The sequence below is a fragment of the Jaculus jaculus genome, chromosome 1 (genome assembly GCF_020740685.1).
Source record: "Jaculus jaculus isolate mJacJac1 chromosome 1, mJacJac1.mat.Y.cur, whole genome shotgun sequence".
Taxonomy (NCBI): Eukaryota; Metazoa; Chordata; class Mammalia; order Rodentia; family Dipodidae; genus Jaculus; species Jaculus jaculus.
In genome coordinates, this window is record NC_059102.1 from 131274937 (window position 1) to 131299845 (window position 24909).

The 24909-nt window shown below is 40.8% G+C and overlaps 1 protein-coding gene across 1 annotated transcript; it reads left to right on the forward strand.

Annotated features, from left to right (window-relative positions):
- Positions 1-326: 326 nt before the first annotated feature.
- Positions 327-13075, forward strand: LOC101609879 (zinc finger protein 573-like). Its single transcript, XM_045136807.1, has 3 exons — positions 327-406; positions 2601-2727; positions 7755-13075. Exons 1-3 carry the CDS (start codon positions 404-406, stop codon positions 10286-10288), a joined length of 2664 nt encoding a protein of 887 aa, XP_044992742.1. The 5' UTR covers positions 327-403; the 3' UTR covers positions 10289-13075.
- Positions 13076-24909: the final 11834 nt, after the last annotated feature.

Here is a 24909-nt window from a genome sequence, read left to right on the forward strand (position 1 = left end):
TGATCCTGCAACCACCTAAGGCCCTGAACTCACAGCCGTTCTATCCTGGCATTCAGCCTTGTTCAAAGTAGATGTAGGAGATGCAGTGCTTTTCTGGGAACTTCTGTTCAGACAAGAAACTCTCATTCTAGCTTCATTCAGACAATTTGGTCACCTGTAATCTCAAATCTATAGTAGTCGAGCCGGAAGTCCTGTCCAGTCAGCGGTGCCATGGGAAGACCGTCCAATCAGGCTGACCGTCAGGCCTGGGGGCAGGCATTCAAAATCTCGCGGGCTTTCGCTTGAGTCGGCCATCTTGCGCTTGGTCCCTGCGTCAGAGGCGGGAGTTGCTGGGCGTCCGTGGGCTTGTGTCCTGAGGCAGGAGACCCGCACAGCTCGCGCCCGCTACCCAGGAAGCCTGGAGATGGTGAGTGCCCGCTGCACCCGCGCCGGGAGACGTCCCCGACCCGGCTGGGTGGAGACAGTCATCGCGTCACCTCCTCCGCGGGGCGAGACCAAGCCTGGAACTTGTCAGTCAGTCTCTCCGCTGAGCGGGGCGGGGTCCTGTCACTCAGCTCTTCCGCGGGGTGGGGCGGGACCAAATCTTGGTCCCACCAATCAGCTCTTTCTCGGTGGAAGGGGTCCTGTCACTCAGCTCTTCCGCGGGGAGGGGCGGGGCCTGGATCTTGTCTGTCAGCTCTGCCTGGGCTGGAAGGGGGTCCTGTCAGTCAGCAGTTCCGCGGGGCGGGGCCAGGCCTGGATCCTGTAGGTCAGCTCCTGGGAGGGAAGGGGCAGGCTGGAGTACAGCTTTCTGAACATTGGTTTCCAGAACCCCATGATGACAGTGCTCAGAATGTGCTCCTATTTTGAGATTTTATATACGCTGCAGGTCAAATCAACGTGGGTAAATGAGTGTGCACCTTTTCCTGGGTGCTGTAAGAGGTTGTATACTACTGTAGTATAGTAGAGGTGTTATGATGGAAGAACTTTGTGTTGAGTGACCGTTACATCTCCACTTTGTGATAGTACTAGTGACAATCTACACAGGCAGTAACCCCCTCACTTTCTCATATGGGAAATATGTATCAATTATTGTTTTAAACAATAGCATTTAGTATATATATTCTTTTTTGTTTGTTTGAGTGGGGTCTCACTGTAACTCAGGCTGACCTGGAATTCACTGTGTAGTCTCAGGATGACATTGAACTCACAGTGATCCTCCTACCTCTGCCTCCTGAGTGCTGGGATTAAAGGTGTGCGCTACCACGCCTGGCTAGTATGTATGTTCTTTTTGGAGGGTTTTACAAACTCTTTATTAACAACCTCCATATACATAGACAATGCACCATAATTATAATCCCCTTCCATCACCTTTCTTTCCTCCCTCTTCAATCCCTCTTCACTGGATCCCATCTTCTTTCCACCTATTCTCTCTTCTATTTTGATTCAGCATTTATTTCTCCTATTGTGCAGCTGGCACTCTTCAGCACTTTGAGTTTTGACTGACTCCAGTGGTCACCACTATCTGAAAAGAAGCTTCTGTAAAGTGAGAGTTGCTTTAATATATGTGCATAAACATAAGTATTTAGAGGGTAGTTTGGTGGGTATAATATATCCATTTTATTAGACAATAGTAATAGTTTCACTCTTAGGCTTTATGACATCCCCAGCCATAGGCTTTGGATTAGGTTTTCCGTACTGGGAAGAAATTCCCTCCCTCATATCTAATCAGAGGGCAGTTGATTTCCCCCACAGCAGACATGCCACCATTACACTAGTTGCTTCTCTGTTTTATTTTTTATTGGGATGACCTGTCATTTGGTGAGAATGGGATATTAAAGTTACCCACTACTATTGTGCTTGGGGTAATGACTTTACATCTGGTAGTATGTGTTCTGTGAAATTGTGTGTACCCACGTTTGGTAAATATGTGTTTCCACATTAACTCTGCTCCTGCTGGCTCAGGCAAGGCCTGGAAAATAGAAACATTTCCCTGGGGCCACTGGCTAGAGCCAGATCTGTATTAATGGTGTGATTGCTGTGAGCTTCTTACTCCTCCTGCTTCTCTGCAGAGGTACCACCTGTGTTAGTAATTCTTTACCCACCGGTAGAAGAGTATATTGTGTCTTATCTCTTCCCCCAGGTTTCTTTGGCAGCATTCCTATTCCAACTTTTTTTTTTTTTTTTTTGCAGTAGGGTTTTACACTAGACCAGGCTGATCTGGAACTCAATCTTTAGCCCAGACTGGCCTTGAACTCATAGTAATCCATCTACCTCAGCCTCTTGAGTGCTGTAATTAAAGAAGAGTACTGCCACACCCAGCATATATGTATATTGGTTTTTTCGACGTAGGGTCTCACTCTAGCTCAGGCTGACCTGGAATTCACTATGTAGTCTCAGGGTGGCCATGAACTCACTGTGATCCTCCTACCTCTGCCTCCCAAGTGCTGGGATTAATTGCATGTGCCACCACACCTGGCTCCATCTTATATTTTAAAAGTCTCTTAATAAACACCTAAGGCTAATGTCACAATTTCTAGCTCTCATTCAACTTGGCTCAAATTAGGAACTCTGTTAATGACTGCAATGGTTAATATGCTGAATACTTATTTTTATTTCAGGACGTGATCACATTCAGTGACATCAGCATTGATTTCTCTCTAGAGGAATGGGAGTGTCTGGATTCTGCTCAGCGGAACTTATATAGGGATGTGATGATAGAAAACTACAGAAACCTCGTCTCCATAGGTGAGGACAACTTCCCTACAGAATTACTGATTTACTACCAATGCTTATTTCCTTCTTTTGAACAGTTATCTTTTGGAAGCATCTACTCTGTATGATTCCTGCTTTAATGGAGAAAATAGGGTGTGTGTATAAACAAGAAAATTTTCATGATATGCTTGTCTTGAACCATCCCATTTCTTGGGGCATACATCCTTCACTGTACTTGTAATTAAAGGAATTCAGTGGTATGAAATATTGTTCTCTACATCTAACATGAGTGTGTTCACTTCACCATTCATCTTACATGCTGAGCCATCTCCAGCCCTTTTTATCTTGCTTTAAAAGCTCAAAGTTTCCTCCTTGCCCTCTAGTGATTTCTCCACACATTCAGAGTGACAGCCACATCCCTTCCCTTTGTCTGTTAGAATCTGAATAATGTTTGTTTTTCTGCTGCTTGCGGTGGGGGGGGGGGATGTGGGGTGCACATTTCCAAATTGCTGCAATATGTTAATACCACAGAAAAGCTTCTAATATCATATATATGTTCATTAAGATGATCTCACCAGAGTTTTTTATTTTATAACTTTAATGACTATTTTATGTGTATACAATGTATTTGATAATAATCCCCTCCCATGACTCTTCCTGCCCCCACTCCTCCATAACCCTCCCATTGAACCTCTTCCTCCCTTCAACAAGTGCCTTTATTTTATGTCTCTATGTTACTTTTGCCTGTTTTAAAAGTACCTTTTGAGGATCAGGGATTTGGGCACAATTGGTAGAATGCTTATTTAGCATGTATGAAGCCCTGGTTTCAAATCCCAGCCCAACATAAACCAGGCATGGTGGCACATATCTGTAATATCAGGTCTTGGTTCAAGGTTATCCTCTGCTACCAGTAAAAGAAGTTTTTGAATATCGTTATAGATCAGTTTTTCTATTGTTTTATCTATGACCAAAAACATATAAAATAAAATATACAAATAAATACTTTGAGTATACCAGTCATCGTGTTAAGTATATAGAAATTATTCAACCAAGGTAAACTTCAACCTAAAAAGTTAAACACCAAAAAATTTCACCTTGCTAAACTATTATCACATAATTGCAAAAAAAAAAAAAAAAAGTGCTGACCTCTGTCTCCCCTTTTCTTGTCACAAACACCATTATACCTTCTGTCCAGTAAGTTTTACTTTTCATATATATGTAGAATTGTACTGCATTTGTCTTTTGTGAACCTGATGTATGTCACTTAGCATAAAGTCCTTAAGATGAATCTTTATTATAGATGTAAAAGATTTGTTACCTTTTTACGGCTGAATAATACTTGTTTCTGGCTTCCACATTATCTTCATCCACACTTATCAGTGATTATTCAGATTGCCTCTATCTGTTGGCTTCTAGGAATAATGCTGCAGTGAACATTGGTGGGTAAATACCTCTTGATCTATCTCCCCTTGTATATGAGGGTTTATCACTATGCTTTCTGTTCTGTCCCATGTATCTTCTTCTCTAACTTCATATTGTTTTTAAGGTATTTTCATCATCTTGTATTTTTAAAAAATATCAAGACAGAGAGAGAAGAAGAGTAAATATGGGCACACTAGGGCCTCTTGCCATGGCAAACAACTTCTAGAAAAATGTGCGGAATTGGAAAAAGTTAACCTCATGAATGTAGAGAGTGTCAGTAGCCATGTGTATTGTGAGGTTTGGGGAATGCTGAAAGCTACAGAACATTTTTAATTATTATTATTTTATTTATTTATTTACTTAAGAGAGAAAGAAGCAGAGAGAGAGAGAGAGAGAGAGTATGGGCACTCTAAGGCCTCTAGCCACTGCAAACAAACTCCAGACGTATGTGCCACCTTGTGCATCTGGCTTACTTGGGTCCTGGGGAATTGAACCTGAGTCCTTTGGCTTTGCAGGCAAGCACCTTAACCACTAAGCCATCTCTTCAGCCCTATTTATTATTATCCTTTTGTAGCCCAGGTTGGCCTCAAACTTGCTATATACCTGACAATGACCTTGAACTTCTGGTCCTCCTGCCTCCATCTTTTGAATGCTGTGGTTACAAATGAGTGCCACCACACTTGGTTTATGTGGTGTTGGGGAGTGAATCTAGGGTCTTGTGCATACTGTGGGTATATATATTTTCATAGTATAGATTCTATCAATCCAGAGGTATGAAAGGTTTCTTCAACATTTGATACCTTCTTTTATTTCCTGTTTCAGCGTCTTAAAGTTTTCTTTGTAGAGACTTTTCACATTCTTGCAGAGGTTTATTCCTAGGTTCCTACTTTTTTTTTTTATTGAGCCTTTGTAAATGAGATATTTTCCCCAATTTCTTTATCAGCACATTCATTGTTTGAATATATGCATGATCTTTGTGTGCTGATTTTGTATCCTGTAAGTTTGCTGAAAACATTTATTAAATCTTAAGTATTTTCTGATAGAGGCACCTAAACATAGAATTCTGTCATCTATAAATAGGGATAATTTCATTTCTTCCATTAAAATTTTATCCCTTCTATGACATCTGCTTGTTTTATTTTTCTGGCAAAGACTTTGAGAAGTACATGTACATAGTGGAAACAATGACCACCCTTGTCTTGTTCCATATTTTAGAGACAGTGTTTTCAGATATTCTTATCAGAATAATATTGGCTATAGGTTTGTCATATATACCCTGAATTATTTTGAAATATGTACCTTCCATTTCTTATTTCTCCAGAACTTTCATCACGAAAGCATGTTAAACTTTGTCAAATCCCTTCTCTGCATCTAATAGATATGATTATCTGGTTTCTGTCCCTCATATATATAAAATGTGAGTTGTTTATTGATTTGTTTATGCAGAACCAATCTTGCTTCCCTGGAAGGAAACCTGCTTGTTCATGATGTGTAATCTTAATGTGTTGCTGAATAATGTTTGCAAGTATTTGCCTCTGTTTGTCTTGGAAATTGGTCTGTAGTTTTTGTTCTTGTATCTTTATCTGGCTTTGGTATCAGTGTAATACTGGCTTTATAAGTGAATTTGGTAGCAGTCCTTCCCTTTTTATTTTGTAGGCAAATTTAGGAAGTGTTGGTATTAGATCTCCCATAAAAGTTTGATAGAATTTTACAGTGTATCTGTCTGGACCTGAGCTTTTCTGTATGGGGAAACATAATTACTGCTTTATTCTCACTGTTTATTATGGGTCTGTTTAAATGATTTTACATGCATTTAGAAATTTATCCTTTTATCTAGGTTTTCAAACTTATAATATTAGCTTTCATAGCATTATCTCCTTTTTTGTCTCTAAACTTACTTACTTGGGTCTTCTCTTTCTTTTGTTGAGTTTGGCTAGGGACTTGTCAACTTTGTTAACTTTTTCCAAAAGTCAATTCTTTGATTAGTTGATTTGTATATTATCCCTTTAGTCTCTATTTCATTAATTTCTGCCCATATCTTGATCCCTGGCATCCACTGGGTCTGGGATTGGCATCATATTTTTTTCTAGCACCTTAGGCTTCATCATTTGATTGTTGCTTTGCAATCTCAGAATTTTAATTTTTTTAAATTATTTATTTGACAGGGAGAGACAGAGAGAATGGGCATGCCAGGTCCTCTAGCCACTGCATACAAACCCCAGACATATGTGCCACATTGTGCATCTGGCTTATGTGGGTCCTGGGTTATCGAACCTAGATCCTTTAGCTTTGCAGGGAAGTACCTTACCACTAAGTAATCCCTCCAGCCCTGAAATCTCAGACTTATTAATGTGTACATTCATATGTATAAACTTTCCTTTTGATTTTATCCCAGAGGATCTGGTTAGTGATGTTACCATTTTCATCAGTTACTAAAAATTTTTTATTTCCTCAGTGAACTCTTGCTGAGTGAATTGTGTAATTGCTGATGTTTCTCTTGTTGATTTCTATTTTTTTCTTCTGTGATCTGATTGAACACATGGAATTGTTGTTCTTTCTCTTTTTGTGTGTATTTCTCTCTCTCTCTCTCTCTCTCTCTCTCTCTCTCTCTCTCTCTCTTTGTTCCCCTGCTTCTTTCTTGGTGGGGATTCTTATACATGTTCATGTGAATGAGACTGTTTTTCTTGTTTCTCTCTATGTAGTATTCCTTTCAGAATTCCCTGTAGTACTGGTTTGGTTGACAAGGCTTGCCTTAATTTGGGTTTGTCTTGAAATAGCCTTTCCATTTTCCTGAACACATAAGCTGTATTGCATGTTTCAACCATGTTGGGGTCCTGGATGTCTGTCAGGATCAGGGTGTATAAGCTTGGTTTCTTCCATATTGGGGTCCCAGAAGTCTGTGGCATAGGCCTATATGTTGGCTTCTGCCAGTCTGTGAAACATATTTTCATAATGTGTCTCCTTTGGACATGTGCTTATTTTTTTTTAATTTTTTTATTATTGACAACTTCCATAGTAATAGAAAAGAAACCATGAAAATTCGCTCCCCACCCCACATGTGCTTGTATTTTTCCAGTTAATAATGTTACCTCATGTTTCTTTGTATAAAATCACAGGCTTTCCTACTCCTCTTGATCATATATGCTACTGTTATCTCTTTGGTATCTTAATAAATGTTTACTTTTGTTTTCAATACAAACTGTCATCCTAAATATTATGTATATTGTCAGGACTCCATGTCAGAGGAGAGAAGAATCAGTTTTCAGACAGTCCCCAAGGAGGTCATAAATGCAAATTTCTTTCTCTTTAGGGAGAGTTAAGGCTTTAGAAGATTATTTTCCCTAATCTTACAGTGTTGTGTTATGGAAGAGAAAGCTGTGGTTGACTGAAGTCACAAACTTTCCCTTTCTTTGCTTAAGTGTTATGCTCACCTGGAGTGCTCTGAGTTCCCAAGTTTTACAAATAAATGTGGATGACATATTTTTGTTAAACTCATATGCCTGTGGGACAATAGGTACTGTGGGCTTACTATTAACCAGACAGTGATGATACCTATCTGGTATAATTTTACATATTAGTTTAAAAGTCTTTTCACCTGAATCTAACTTTTGATAATTTGTTATTTTTATTTCTTTCAGCTGTTTCTTCTCGTTATACCCAAGACTTGTCATCAAAGCAGAAAATTAAGCATTCACTTCCTAAAGGGATAAGAAGTCATGGAAGTTGTGATTTTAATAGTTTACAATTACGGCAAGAATCAGAAAGTATGGGAGAAAGGGAAGGTCACAAAGCCTGTTTTGATGGACATAACCAATATGTGATAACTAACAGTAGCCAAAAAATCTCTGCCAATAGAGATCCAGAAGTGAAAACATCTCAGAAAACCCCTCAAGTTACATCAATAACTTTTGAAGATTCATCTCTTTTGGTAAATAAATATCTTCAGCAATTTTTGTCATATACCTTTCCTATGAAAGGAAATTTGGAAGGTCTGCAAAGAGTCTTAGATCATGATGCAGTTACTAGCTTAAACAATTTAACATCCATCACTGGAGTAAACTTGCATTCAAATATTTCCATAGATAGATTGGAAAATGAGGAACACATTTCTAAAAGTGATCAATTGGAGAGTTCCTTTGAAAAAAATTCACTACTCTACAATCAAAAAACAAGTACTCTGTATACTAAAATAGACAGTTTTAATGAATTTGGGAGTATCTTTTCTTATCTATTATTGCTAAGTAAAAATGCAGATAAAGACACTTTGCAAGCAGAGTGCCTATTTAATGCAACTAGACAAGCCACTAGCCAGGCTTCTACAGTAAATAACTACCAGGATTTTCATGCTGCTGAGAAAAATAATGAATGCACTGACACACAAAAGACCTTTAACCATGGCTCAAATTCTGATAAACATCACTGTAGTCCAGAGAACCTTTACAAAGGAAGTAAATGTGGGAAAGTCTTTCGTCAGTGCTCAAAAAGTATTCATGGCACTCCCAGTGTTGACAAGGCTTATGAATGTAAAGAATGTGGCCAGACTTTTAGTCAAAGTTCAAGCCTTATTCGACACCAGAAAATTCACAGTGGAGAGAAACCCTACAAATGTAAAGAATGTGGCAAGGCCTTTAACAATAATTCATCTCTTACTCGACACCAGAAAATTCATACTGGAGAGAAGCCCTTTGCATGTAATGAGTGTGGTAAAACCTTTTTTGATGCTTCAAAACTTACTAGACACCAGCAAATTCATAGTGGAGAGAAACCCTTTCCTTGTAAAGAATGTGGCAAGGCCTTTAACAATTATTCATATCTGACTGTACACCAGAAAATTCATACTGGAGAGAAACCCTTTGCATGTAAAGAGTGTGGTAAAAGCTTTTTTACTACTACAAAACTTACTCGACACCAGCAAATTCATAGTGGAGAGAAACCTTACAAATGTAAAGAATGTGGCAAGGCCTTTAACAATTACTCGTACCTTACTGTACACCAGAAAATTCATAGTGAAGAGAAGCCTTACAAATGTAATGAATGCGGCATGGCCTTTTACAGAAAGTCAATCCTCACTCGACATGAGTATCTTCATACTGGAAAGAAACCCTTTGTGTGTAAAGACTGTGGTAAAGCCTTTGCTATTATTTCAAACCTTACCGAACACCAGAAAATTCATACTGGGGAGAAACCCTTCCAATGTAAAGAATGTGGCAAGGCCTTTAAGAGTTATTCATACCTTACTATACACCATAAAATTCATCGTGGAGAGAAATCCTTTCAATGTAAAGAATGTGGTAAAAGCTTTTATACTGCAGCAAAATGTACTCAACACCAGAAAATTCACAGTGTAGAAAAGCCCTATAAATGTAATGAATGTGGCAAAACCTTTAAGACTTACTCATATCTTACTCTACACCAGAAAATTCATAACAAAGAGAAACCGTTCAAATGTAAAGAGTGCAATAAAACCTTTGTTACTGTTTCAATACTTCATCGACACCAGAAAATACATACTGGAGAAAACCACTTTGAATGTAAAGAGTGTGGCAAGGCTTTTAAGAGTTATCGATACCTTACTCAACATCAGAAAATTCATAGTGGAGAGAAGCCCTACAAATGTAAAGAGTGTGGTAAAACTTTTGTCACTATTTCAATACTTCATCGACACCAGAAAATACACACTGGGGAAAAGCCCTATGAATGTAAAGAGTGTGGTAAAACCTTTCTTATTATTTCAAACCTTACTCGACACCAATCTATTCATCGTGGAGAAAAGCCCTACCAATGCAAAGTGTGTGGCAAAGCCTTTAACCAGAGTTCAATCCTTAGTCAACATCACACAGTTCATACTACAGAGAAGCCATATAAATGTAAAGAATGTGACAGAGCCTTTAAAACTACTGTATCCCTGAAACGACATCTGAGAACTCACACTGGAGAGAGACCCTATCAGTGTAAACGATGTGGCAAAACCTTCAAGATGAATGCACACCTCCGACGGCATTACATGATTCATACTAGAGAGAAGCCCTACAAATGCGATGGTAGTAGCCAAGCTTTTAAAGCTCACTCCTTACTGGACACCAAAGCACTGATAATGGGGAATGTGGCAAATTCTGTAGCAAGTGTTCCACCCTTACATAACTTACACCGGAAGGAAGCACTACAAGTGTAGACTGTGGTAAAATCTTTAGTATGGTTTAAAACCTTGCTCAATAGCAAAATACTCATACTGGAGAGAATATCCATAAACATAGTGTGTGTAAAAACCTTTAACAATGGTTTAATCCTGAATTGGTATCACATGATTTATACTGGAGTAAAGCCCTAAAAATGTAAAGAATATGTTAAAGCCACTGGAGGCTGTTACAACCTTACTGATTTCCAGAGAGTTCATACTGTAAAGAGAACCTACCAGTGTAAAGAATGTGGCCAAGCTGGTCATGGTGGTGCATGCCTTTAATCCCAGCACTCGGGAGGCAGAGGTAGGAGAATTGCAGTGAGTTTGAGGCCACCCTGAGACTACGCAGTGAATTCCAGGTCAGCCTGAGCTACAGTGAAAACCTACCTCGAAACCCTGCCCCCCAAAAAAGAATGTGGCCAAGCCTTTTCACATGTGGTCAGTCCTTATGTGGTATACCATCGAACTAATATTAGAGAGAAATTCAATGTGGCAGTTTGAATTGGGTGTCCACCAGAAACTCATGTGTTCTTAATGCTTGATTCCTAGCTCATGGCAATTTGGGAGGTGGAGCCTTGCTGGAGAGGTGTGTGGCTGGGACTGGATCTTAATTGTTTATTATCCCCTAGCTTGTCAGTGGGTGTTTCTACCAGCAATGAGAAGGTAACAACGGAAAATTGGCACCAAAAGAGTGGGATCATTGCAGCAAAAAATGTTACTGTGGCTTTTGCCTTTTTGGAACTTATTTTTAGAAGTCATGTGGAAGAATTTGAAACCTTGGTCTACAAGATGCCTTGTGGTGCTCTAACAGAGATTGATGGACTGTCCTAGTGAGAGCTGAAAGACCTAAATACAGTAAAAAACTATGGGCTTTTACAGACTTTATCTTATGAGGGGATAAAGAGCTTTATCTGGACTGGGCTAAAGGAAGTATGTGTGATAGGCTTGCTGCATTTTGCCTGTGTCCTGAGAACTTGTACAGGGTTGTGTTGTGTAGAAATCGGCTGGTTTGAGCAGAAGGATATAACACAGGAAAATGAGAGTTTCAGGCTGGAGACAACAGTCATTCAACTGTAATTATTTCAGTGATTACAACCATTGAGATTGGGACAGCTGTTCTGTTTTGGACAACAGAAAGAATGTTGATTCTTTTCAAAGTAGGGGCCCACATCCTGAAGGAGTGTCCTGTTCTTCAAAGTTGGCCTTATTCCCCTCTTTATTAAAAGACTTTGTAGCTCTCCTGGTACTGTGGGCTGTAACATATGCAGGAAAGAGGGTTATTGGAATTGTAGCATGGGTTTGTTTTTTGGAAATGGCCATTGACAGTCAGATAGGCAGGCTTGTTGGAAGTTCTTGCATGGAAGTCTCAAGGAGCCATGAGGATTATATTAGTCAGGATTCTCTATAGGAACAGACCACTAGAATGAATTATATTAAAAGGGGAATTTATTGGATCAGCTTATGGTAGTCCAATAGCAGTTACAGGTCTGAGAATCAAGGAACGGTAGCTGCTCAGTCCACGTGGCTAGATGCTTTATCTGTCCCAATCCAGCACTGAAGACCTGTAGGCTTCCTAAGGAGCCACTGGCCTTCAGTCCACTTGGGTCTTCAGTTGATGCTGGTCTTTAGTCTGCTGGAAGGCAGCAAGCAGCTCTGGTAGCCAAGTGGAAGGAAGAGGGCTTCTTTTTACCCAGAGCTTCCTTATAAAAAGTTCCCATATGAGAGGGGCTGCCCACTATGGAGGAATAGCTCACTCTGAGGGACTTCCTTCTTCAGTTAATCTTTCCTGGAAGCAACCTCGGATACCCACCCAAAAAAGATTTCTGTGGATTACTAAACAGATCAAGTTGACAACACCTTAACCATCACAAGAATAAACCATGAGTTGCATTGGAGATCTCAGCCAGGACTATGTGATGGCTACCAAGGCAAACTGCTGGCTTGGCATTCATTGTTCCTCATGCTGTAAGCAGTCCAGCTTGAGGGGCAGAATTGGAACTCCAGAGACTTCATCACTGATCAGGGATACTGGGCTTGGAGCTATAGGGTTTGATGTTTGCCCCATTTGTTTTAGATTCTGTGTTGGTTTAGTCTCTCCTTCCATGGCCAATGCTGCCTTTTACACTTTGACTGTTTACTCTTCACCACATTATCTATTTCTGGCTTTACAACTCAATTAAGAGACTTTGGATGTTGGGGATGATTGAGTGGTATTGGGACTGAAAAATTTAGGGGCCTTTTAAAGTTGGACTGAATGCACTGCATTTTAGATCATGGATGGTCATCAGTTGATGGGGGCCAGGGGCAAAATGTGGTGGTTTGAGTAATGTGCCCCCTTTAAACTCATGTCTTCTGAATGTTTGATTCCCAACTGATGGAAACTTGGTGGGGTGGAGTCTGGAGGAAGTGTGTTGGAAGCAGACTTAGGGATGTTATGGCTAGCTCTCATTGGGTAGAACTCCACTCATTTCCTGAGGCTGTTTTCCATCTGATGGCAAAGAGATGATGTTCAGCCTCTGCTCTTGCCATCTTTTCCCATTACATCATGGAGTTTCCCCTTGGGACTGTAAGCTAAAATATATAACTTTCCTCCCATCAGCTGCTTTTGGTCAGGTGCTTTATCCCAGCAACAAAAGGTAGCTACAATACCTATGAGAGACCCAATGAATGTAAAGAGTGTGGCCAAATCTTTAGTAGGAGTTCAAACCTCATACAAGAGAGAAGTTGTACAAATGTAATGATTATAGCCATGATTTTAATTAAAGCTGAAGTGAAAGACAATTTCAAGAGTTGGTAATAGTCTAGCACACTAGGAACCTAACATATTTGAAAAAAAAATTATGATGTTTCTCTAAACTATGCTAGTCCAAATTTCAAATTCTCTCCCACATAAATTCTTTTTAGGGGGCAAGGGGAGTTTTGTTTTGTTTTGTTTTGTTTTTTTTGGTAAGATCTCTTGCTTTAGCCCAGCCTGACTTGGAATTCACTATGAAGTCTCAGGTTGGCCTTGAACTCACAGCAATCCTCCTACCTCTGCCTCTCAAGTGCTGGGATTAAAGGTGTGTACCAACTCCCTCTGCATTTTTTTTTTCTTTTACTTCCATCCAAGTCTTGCTTGGTAAACAGTGGTCTTAGTTGGGGTTACTAACACCATTAAAGGAGAGTCATCCTGCTTAGAGCAACTGTTAAACACTTGATCCTTGGGAAGAAGTGTGGCTTGGTGCTTTACCTGCTAAGTCCCCTTCCTCTACTGAAATGCTTACTCTGGTTTCAATACTCAAATGCCAAACATGGAGGACAGTTTTCCACAGCGTGGCACCCCTTCCACCTGCTCTTAGCTTCTTTATGTCTCCTCTTCAGTAATGTTTTCTGATCTGTTTCTTCCTGTTAGTACTGACCATGCTACCACTGTGCCACAAAAGCAGTCATTTAAGAGTCTGTAATGACCACTGCCCACTGCAAAAAGCAGCTTCCCTGGCAGCAGTGTAATTCATAGGTATAAACACAAAATATGTAGAAGGCAATGCAATTAGTATATTGTGTCCATTTAATGAGTCAATAGTAACCTCCCCACCGTGGCCAGTAGCCTTTTCAGCCACAACTTTTTGTCCTAGCTTATGTATCAAAACGTGGGTTCCTGATCCTGTGGGCAGATTTAAAAGTTGATGGCTATCAGAACAGTTGTGCCACAACTCACTATCAGGCACATCTTGCATGGCATGGTGATGTTATTAACACACTGTCCATGGATGAGCAGGACTGCTACAATTCTCCCAGAAGCTTGCAGAGAACCTTCCAATACCAAGGCCAGGCCAGCAGGGAAGAAGTCTCTAGGTCAGTCCCAGTTTGATTTCTCTTTGTCCTGGCATCAGAGCATGCACTGTTTTCTGCAGTAAGGTCTTAATCTCTAGTTCTGGTATGCAATTAGTATTGAGGGGGACTGAACAACACGTAGGTGTAGGAAGGTAGTCTATCCCTAGCACTGAAATTTGTTTAATAATTTTATTTGGGCCTGCTTTCTTCCCTTCCATCAATGTGCCTTTTTCATTAAACTCCTTGCCTGGTGGTTTTATGTTTATAGACATAGGCTGTTGTAGGATTTTCTCAATCACCTTTTCAGGTTATCTGCACCTTTCTCATTTAACATCTGTGCCTGGCCCTTGAACCTGGTGCAGATTGATTTGTCATTCCTGGTCTTAACCCTTTCTGATAATTTTCTGCATTCATGAATCACTGAGAAGTCTGTGTTATCTAATGAAACCTTTTTAACAAAGGGTGGGCAGGATCTTTTAAGGTGTATTCCAAGCAATAGCCAATTAGTCCTGAGATTTTTCAACTAAGGGATACTTGTTTGGGGGGGGAGGTCTAATATAGCATTAGAAAGAAACCCATAGCTTGTATCAGTTATAAGTAGCCAAGTATCTGATGGACAATAGCGGCCCTCTTTTGGCTCACAAATTCACTCATGGGCCAGTATCAAGGCCTCCTCTATGGAAACTTGTGCACATGCCTAGAGACTGTCAATCCGATGATCATCCTGCCTGCAGAACCTAGACTTCCAACCATGACTGTATTCTGACTATGGATGAGGTTTTCTCAAATTGTCCAGACCTTTCAGATCAGCACCTGACTTCCTGAGATTGTACTCTTTACATTGATGGAAGCACCTCTTGTCATATGGTGACACCTGGCAGGATATGCAGTGGTAACAGAATCTGAGACTATAGAAACAGGAACCTCCCATTGGGATGGCCAAGTCAGCAGGCAAAATTGATGGCTCTGATTAGGGCCCTTGAATTAAGTAAGGACCAAAGAGTGAATCTAGATATGCCTTGGACACCCTGCCTATACATGGGAGCCTCCACAAAGGAGGAGGAGGACTCATTGCAGAAGGGAAAACTACCAAGAGTCAGACTGAGATTTTGCACCTCCCAGAAGCAGTTTGGAACCGTAAGAGCGTTGCTGTTATGGATATAGTAACATGAAGGAATTAATGGGCTGATACTGAAGAAAACAGATAGCCTTGACCATGTTGCATAGAGCCCCTCCTGGCAGGATTCTGATGGTCTCAACTCTGCCTAAATACTCTACTTGTACTTCAGAAGACAAAGATTAGATTAGAAAAAAGAAGGCACAAAAGCCTCAGAAGGATGGAGGCTCTGCCCAACAAATGTCTTTTTGATCCAGACCATGTGGCTTACCCCTTGGACAGCCAGCTCTACAGAGACACCCATATGGGGAAAGCAGCATTAGAGACTTTAATTAATCGATACTGTATAGCCAGGATTCCCACAGTGTGGTAATGTGTCTGAGAAATGCCAGAGTTGTGCCTGCAATAACACTAAGCAGGGCCCCTACCAGCCACTGGGAATATAAAGGACTAGAAAGAGCCCATTTGGAGATCTAGAAATAGACTTTACTGAATTGCTACCTAGCTGGGATACAAATATCTATTGTTCCTTGTAGGGACGTACTCAGGATGGGTAGAGGCATTCTCCACCAGAACTGGAAGGGTCAGAAAAGTGACAAGCCTTGCTGACTGAAATACTGCCTTGATATGGAATGCCTCCATCAATCAGGCCAGACAATAAATCTGTTTTCTTAGCCAACGTTGCCCAAGGACTAGCCAAAGCTCTGTGAATGAAATGAAACCTAAACCAGGTTTATCAACCTCAGAGCTCAGAGAAAGTTGACAACATGAACCAAATCCTAAACAGGCTTTAAATAAACTCTGCCAGAAGACCCAGTTACCCTGGACTTCTATGCTGCCCATGGTTGTCCTGAGAGTGACATGCTCTCCCTGAGCAGGAATCAAGCTCTCACCCTATGAAACTGTATTTGGCAGATCTCCTCCTCTAATAGTAATTCCACAAAGGGGAGAGAAGTTTGAAATTTAGAAATTAGCACCCAGTCATAGCTACCACCAAAGCCCTGATATATCACTGAGTACTAGAGAAACTTCTCTACCTTTAAGTAATCTGGTACATCCCTATAAACTGGGAGAACCTGTGTGGGTAAAAGATGTGCATAAAGAAACCCTTAAGCCCACAGCTTTACAAGTTGCAGGTGTGGAAGCATGGATTCATTACTCCAGAGTGAAAACAACTGCCCTACCTGAAGGATCAGTCAGGCGGACAACCACCCAGAGACCCTGAGAAACCCCTTTGAGTCACCTTCTGAGCCCACCACCTCGCTTTGATAATACCAGAAGTTGGTCAATTTACACAGGGCTGAAGCTTGAGAAATCTGTCCTTCAGTCACAAACCTGGAGGCAGACCGGTACGTGCATGGCAGAAGCTTGAGGAATTCAACAAAAGATACCTTCGGGTCATGGTCATGATACATCCCCCACCCTGCTCTACTATGTTTAGTAGTACTGGTGATGCTGATACTTTCTGTAGGTCTAGTAACAATGGCCAAAATAACAGGAGCCTTACAAGATCAGTTAGCTCATTAGTAGCATTAGTCCTACAAAACAGAAGGGGACCAGATCTGTTGACTGCTGAGATCTAAGTATATTGAATTCTCCCATTTGCTAGCCTGCTCCTATTTGGTCCTTGCATTCTCAGTCTGCTAAACAGATTTGTCTCCTATCTGGAATGCTTCTAGCTTCAGATGCTCCTCCAGATACTAAAGGGTTAACAGTGCAGCCATATGAATTGTTGGTGTCTCTTAAATTTTTTATAAAAGACATCAAAGGTTGAGTGTGGGGGGAACATTTAAGCCAGAAAATCTAAAGACCCTGAAGCCCATTTCTCCAAGGCTGCCACTGCCCCCATCTCCAGGTCACATCCTGTTTTGCAATCTTCACTCTGTTTTACAACCCTAGAATAACGACTTCCCACGTCTATAATCTTGCTCAATGCAAAGAGAAACATTCCAGGGCTAGAGAGATGGCTTAGCAGTTAAGGCACTTGCCTGTGAAGCCTAAGGACCAGGCTCAGTCAGTCATTCCTACCACCTGCCCCACTTGCCGCAGGCTCCCTTTTCCCGTTTCCTCTCTTAAAGCTACAGCACTGACCCCAAATCTGGGGCAGACTAATAAAATATTTTGATTCATTAGGTATCTGGTCACTGACTCTGCTCAGACCCCCTCCCCACTCCCACCTCGGGGGTGGGGGGGGGGAAACAAACAGCTGACACAATCAACCTGTCAGCAACAAAACAAGATGAAGAGCAATGTTCACAGTGAGCTGTCACTGTGGGAACTATGTACTTGCAGCTCTGCTGGAGTTTGTGAAATATTTGACATGAGAGCAAGCAGAATGAACAGGACTGCAAACAGAAGGGTGCAGTAGATGGCAATGGAAGTGACATTTTCAAAACATTTTTTAATGAGATTTAGAATTCAGCATTAGAAAAAATAAATAAAGAGCAGAGGGCTTTCTGCATTGGCTGTAGGATTAATCCCAATGGCCAAGGTCTATGCTCTGAATCATTCTCTTGAACATGTCTTAGCTGGTCCATTTTAATGTTTAATAGAAAATTCTACCAACTAAGAAAAAAGACACTGGATGGAGAGATTTCTCAGTGGTTAAAGGTGCTTGCAAAGCCAGATGGCCTTGGTTAGTACCCACATAAGGCTGATACCCAAAGCAGCGCATGTAGCTGGAAGCTTTTGTTTGTTTTTGCAGTGGCAGGAGGTCCTCTTATTTCATTCTCTTTCTCTCCTGCAAATAAATTAATTTTTAAAAAGGCAGAAAAGTAGGAAGCTCAGACCAACAAAGTAGGACAGTTTTATTCATTTCCTCAGATTAAAAAACCTGACCAATTTTTGTTTTGTGAGTTGAAACATGGAGTGGGTCATCAAATATGGAAGTCATAGATATTAGCTACTATCTTAGGATCAATGGCTTTGCATATTTTCTCTTTCCTTGTTATATGTTAAAGTTAGTTTTACAAATTAGTCCATAGGTTTCAATAGACCTGTGATAAAATACGCCATGCCACTTTGGCCCACAGTGGACAGTTGCTGTTTGGACTGCATCTCTCCCTGTGGAGAATGGGTGAGAAATTGCTTTGCTTGTCTGAATTGCACATTTATCTTATACACAAACAAAACCAGAGTGACTTCTTTGTGCAGAATTTCAAACATGGTAACAAGTACATGTGGAAGTGGAAAAGTTAAAATGTGTGGCAGTGACTTATGGTCTCTTCAGTTTCGTGACTTTCCCAACAGCCCAAAGCTGTGGGCCAGTTTTGATGTAGTTTGAAAATTTTTAAACTGTAAAACATTGATGTGTTATTAAATATATGTAGCATATGTATATTTTAATCTTTGTTTTCTTTTGATCATTTTCTCACATTTACTTTCATTATTCCTGCTGTTTTTCCCAGATACCTGTTTTTATATTTTAAATGCAATCTTTTATTCAATATTGTTATGATTTCTTCCATCTTTTTCAAAATTTGTTTCTAGTCCTGGTATGTTGGCACATGCCATTAATCCCAGCACTCAGGAAACAGAGGTAGGAGAAGACCAACCTGGGACTACAGAGTGAGTTCCAGGTCAGCCTGAGTTAGAATAAGACCCCATCTTAAAGAACATCTGTGTCTCTTGATTTATATATATTAATTTATATAAAATCATCCTGTGATGTTTCCTTAATGTTGGCAATAGCTTGCTCATTGACTATCTTGGGTTTTTCAGACTTGTTATTATTATATATCATCTACAAACAGAAGTTATTCAAGTATATTGATTTGGATAAAGCCTTCAATATAATACCATGGTGGTTTGAATCAGATGTCCCCATAAACTTATGTGTTTTCAATGCTTGGTCCCCAGTTGGTGGCAATTTGGGAAGTGGAGCCTTGCTACAGGAGGTGTGTTACTAGGGGTGCGATTAGGGATGTTATAGCCAGCTCCCTCTTGTAAAACCTTAGCTCACTCTCTTGCTGCTATTTGCCACCTGCTGTGGCAGATGTGATTTTCCACCTCTGCTCTAGGACCACTGTTTTCCCTGTCATCATGAAGCTTCCCCTTGAGACTATAAACCAAATTTTAAGCCCTTTACTCCCATCAGCTGCTTTTGGTCAGGTGTTTTGTCCTAGCAACACAAAGGTAACTGCAACAAAAATTAAAAACAGGGGCTGGAGAGGTGGCTTAGTGGTTAAGGCACTTGCCTGCGAAGCCTAAGAACCCAGGTTCAATTCTCCAGGTCCCACATAAGCCAGATGCACATCCATCTGGAGTTTGTTTGCAGTGGCTAGAGGTCCTGGTGCACCCATTCTCACTCTTTTTCTCTCTCTCCCTCTCTCTGTCTCAAATAAATAAATAAAAGTACAATCTTTAAAAAAAATTTAAAAAAAAATTAAAAACAACTGAATATGGTGCTGCCATGTGACAAGATTGGGGGGGTCATGTCACCCTTTAATTTGTGCTCACTTATGGGGTTTAAAATATCACCTTTCTCTACCTATGCCATGGCTGAGATGGTTCCCATTTCACAAGTGGGGAAAACAAGGATGGCACATGCAGTGTCCACAGCTGAGGACTGTGAAATAATCAGGATTCAACATCTCAGAGCCAAGCTCTACTTTAGCCAATGCCTCATTACCTATTGAGGTGAACACATCTAGGCCTGGATTGCCACCCGGTGGAAGTAAGAGTTCAGTGCACCTGAGCAGTGTCTACACTTGACATTCCAGAAAGGAGTGTGTCCAGGTTCCACAAGCATATCAGCAGCTTAATAAACCAGTGAAAAAATAACTTAGAAAAAGGGAAACTCAGTCCTAGTCAGGAGAGAAAGGCATCCATTTCTGTCAGCTTGGCAAAATCTCACTAAATTTTATCTCCTATAAATTGCAAGTGAATAAAGCATGACTTTTTAAAAAAATGCCAAGTTTTCTAAGAATTAAGAAGGCTCACTGTAATTGCAACATTTCAAAAATCATATAACCTGAATTTGTAGCATCTAAGTATTAATGGGTAGGAGAGATTCTCATGTCTTCCCTCCTTGGGAAGTGTGTGCATATGCACTCCAGTGTCCTTTAAGAGGCAGGCATGAGAAAAGTCTGAGCGAGTGAATATGGAGACAGGTTATAAACACTCTATTAACCACTGTAGATAAAGGCAGTAAGTTTAAACATCTGCCATAATTTCCACCTTTCTTTGTAGAATTTTGCCTTTGCTTTCTCTTACAATATTTGAAGATTCTCAGTTTAATAGATTATACACTCATTTTAATGGTCTAAAATTGCTCTTGAAATATATATTTTTTAATATTTTATTTATTTATTTGAGAGAGGGAGAGCAAGATGCAGATAGAGAAAGAAAGAATGAGCTCGCCAGAATCTCTAACCAGATACATGTATGTGCATTTGGCGTTATGTAGGTACTGGGGAATTAAACCCAGGTACTTAGGCTTTGCAGACAAGCACCTTAAATGCTGAGCCATCTCTCCATCCCTTTGAAATTCATTATTACAAAGTTGCTTTACCAAAACCAACCATTAGCTTCCCTTACATGTTAAATGCACATCTTCTCACATTAATCAACAGCACAGATTGAATGCAAAAACAGTTGAGAGGAAAAGGGACATGACAACAGGGTTGTTTTTTTTTTATCACTATTACGAAACAACTTACGGCAAAAAGTGTATCCCTACTGGATTAGGTCTCCATTAGTTAGGATGAGTTATTTGGTCATGCAGTTTCCCAGCAAGTATTCCTCCTATGCAAATGAAGGCAGTCATGATTAGTCAGTGTTTTCTCTTGGGTGGTTTGGGTGAGCCACTCTACTCTGATTTTCTCCTTTATTCAGACTGGCACAGCTCTAGGGTATTGGGTTGTAGTAACAGTGATTGTTGCACTATTATACCAGAATGTTTCTGTTTACTGGAATGATTTCTGGACCAAACTTGTACTCATCCCACCCCCAGGTAAGGTCTCACTCCAGGCTGATCTGGATCTTACTCTATAGCAAGCTGGTGCTGAGCTGGAAGCCTCCTCCCTGTTGACTAGCTGTCAGGATGCTAAAAAGAGCTATACAGCAGTTTGGGGTATAAAATTCATTACTGGTCTTAACCAGCAGTAGACCCTGCAAACTTTATAGCTGGCCAGCCAGGTAAAATATACCAACTGGTGCAATAGTGGTATGTCTGTTATGGGAGAAATCAACTGTTCTCTGATTGGATTTGAGACTTTCTCTATGGAACAGAATTCCTGCCTGGTACTGAAAACCTAATGAAAATTCTATGGCTGGGAGGTTAGGCCCTAGGGAGGAAACTATTACTATTTTCTGGCTAAATGGATATATTATGCCCACCACACTTCCCTCTCAAATACTTGTTTATGCCCATAGCTTAATCCTACTCTCATTTTTGGTTAGAGAAGCTTCTCTTTCCACATGGCAGTGACAACTGGGGTGACTAAAAATTCATTAAAGTGCTGAGAAGTGACAGTGAAGTGTTCAGCACTGAGACATTTCTGTCATACTCTCCAAGGCTCAGAGAGAATTACAGAAGAGGTGGCAGAAAGAATGTTAAGAGCTATAGTCTTACAGACACAAAATGTCTTTGATATACATGATCTCACAGTGGCTGATGTTACTTACACAAGACCTGACTGATAGGAGGGGAAAAAATAATGACTTCAAAATAGAAGAGAGACTAGTTGGAAAGAAGGGATTCTATGGAGGGGGACTTGGGAGGGAGGAAACGGGAAGGTAGTGGGAGAGGATTATGATTATGATATATTCATATATATGGAAATTGTCGACAAAAAAGTTTGAAAAAAGTGAGAGTGGCTGGCCATGATGGTGCATGTTTTTAATTCCAGTGCTTGGGAGGCAGAGGTAGGAGGATTGCTGTGAGTTTGAGGCCAGCCTAGAGCTATAGAGTTCCAGGTCAGCCTGGGCTAGAGACCCTACTTTGAACAAAACAAAACAAAGAGTAGCATTAATATATGGGCATAGTCAAAAATATTTAGTAATTTGGTGGGCATAATATACCCATTTAGCCAAACAATAGTAGTATCCCCTTCTCCTTCCACCCAGGACTTATAAGGTCCCCAGCCATAGGCTTTTGATTAGGTTTTCAAAACTAGGCAGGAATTCCCTCTCATGGAAAGGGCCTCAAGTACAGAGAGCAGTTGGCTTCCCCCATAACAGACATACCACCACCATTTCAGCAGTTGGCACATTTGATCTGCCTGGCCAGCTTTGAGGCTTGCAGCGTTCACTATTACTTAGAATACTTGATGACTTTTTTCCTCCAACAGGCTGCATAGTTGTTTCCAGCATCCTGACAGCTAATCAACAGAGTAGAAGCTTCCAATTCAACTCCAGTTTGATTTCTTAGTGTCCTGAAGTAGGTGCTGTCTTTAGCAATAGGGTCCTACCATCTAGTTCAGTGGGCCTTTCTACCTTTGTTTTTTTTTTTTTTTCATGCATCTTTCTATCAGATTTTACCAGGTCTTGTTCCAATAACCCCTCCCCCCAACACATCATTGTCCTAAACCTGTAGACTTTTTGAATTCTAGAAACTACAGAACTCATATACACATCTGATCATAACAGATGTTACCTCCAAGCAACTGCAGAACTTGGGCCAAACAACCCCTAAATTAAGGGTCATCATCTGTGATATTAAGGCTCCCCTATGGAAACTGGACTGCTGCTGCAAGCTATAACAACTTGGGACCTGCTTACAGATCATGCTGAGATAACATTCAACCAGGTCCATTGTGACCAGGACTGCTTCACTGTGCATGCCTATTGCCCCTACCCAATTCTTTCTCAACTTCAACCTGAATGTCATGTCACCACTCCAAAGATTTACTCAAGAATAAATGGACCCCTGGGTTTGTCCATATTCCTTGTATCCATACTGACTGAATCTTTTCTTCACCCTCACTCATCTCTTATTGATGCATTAAGACTGTGCCCAAGTTTCACTGTGAATGATGTGAGGCTCTTTAGGGCTAACAGGACCCTGAAAACAAGAACAAGAAATGTCTTAGAGCCTGTACGGGGAGAATCTGACATTTTGTTGTCTCTGTGACCTGGAATAACTCAATTTCTGGGAAGAGTGCCCTTTTCCAGAAATCCTGACCCCAGGATTGGACTGACAGTATTGTAAACTGCCTGTATAGAAAACTCACATAAAAGACCCTAGCTTGAGTTTCAAGGTAGGGTTCTCACACCCCTTCTTGCCTCCTTGGGCAAGAGCCCTGTCTTCTTTCTCTTAAGTTCTACCTATAATCTAACAAACTCTTTTTGAACTTTATTCTCTGGCCTGTGGATTTCATGCATCAGATTCATAAGAACCTGAAAAGGTCACTGACTCGTGACATGACCAGTGAGTCAGAAATCCTAATTCTTCAGTTACTGCCCACCCAAGAGCCAAGATAAGGCTCTGTTGCAATTACCTTCTCTTGCTAGGATAAATTACCCAGCCCAAAGTAGCTGATGGGAGGAAAGTTGCTTGTTTTGGCTTACAGATTAAAGGGGAAGCTCCATGATGGCAGGGAAATCTGCATGAGCAGAGGCTGGACATCACCTCTGCCATAGCAGGTGGAAACAGTAGCAAGGTGAGCCAAACACTAGCAAGGGAAGGCTGGCCATAATCCCCTAAGCCCATCCCCAACAACACAACTCTTCCATCAAGGCTATAATTCCCAAATTCCACCAGCTGGGACCCAACCCTGAGTTTATGAGGGACACCTAGTTCGAACCACCACAGACTCCAAACTCTCAAGACACCACAGAATTCCCATATTAGCTGGAGCTAGGGCTTTTGCCCTGAAATTCCAATAACACCAAGAAAGTTAAGTAAAATGTAAAATACTTGTCTCTATTCTGTCCATTTGTGAATATATGTAATTGATAGGACTTCAGATTAAATGCTCATGTCCTAGACAGCTGAAGTTCATCAAGGTGGAGCTCTGCCTTAAAACTACTGCCTCAAAGAAGCCCTGAATTCATATGGAAAACTCAACACCAATCCAAAACACCAGACACAATCAAGACACAAGTTGTCTGTGCAACTGGCACAGCTCTCACCTCAAAGGGTATAAGAGATAGTTTATTCTGGAGCCAAATATGAGTGAACATGGCTTGGGAATACAGATTTAGGTTGCCCCACATTTCATGTTCCAATGTGTTAACAGTTTCATGAAGATTTTACAGTTACTGAACAAAAGAAAGTCCTAAGCCAAGGCACTTTTCAAATACACTGGTTGACCATCGGGTAGGCAGGTTACAGTAAAGTGTGGAAATCTCCATTAGAGGCTTAAGATTTTACCTGATGACATTTTTAGCCCTTGGGTTGGTGGAAGCTGGAAGTCTGTTCTTACATTCCAAAAAGAATCACACCTGATCCACTGATAGTCACCAGGATGTTAGCTCAGACACAGAGGTGGGCAATAAATGGCTATTGGGGGCAATAAATGGCTAAAGATAGCCCAAGGTAATTTGACTTTGACTTGAAACATTCCATCTTTCTGTGATCAGCTCACAGGAGTTTTATCAGTCCATTCAGCCTTGCTGGAATTCCAGTAGGTGTAAGAGAGCTTTTCTGCGAACCTTAGTTCACACAAGAAACTCATTCTCGCCTCACTCACCCACAGTTTGGTCCCATTTATTCTCAAGACCTGACGTTCCCAGTACTCAG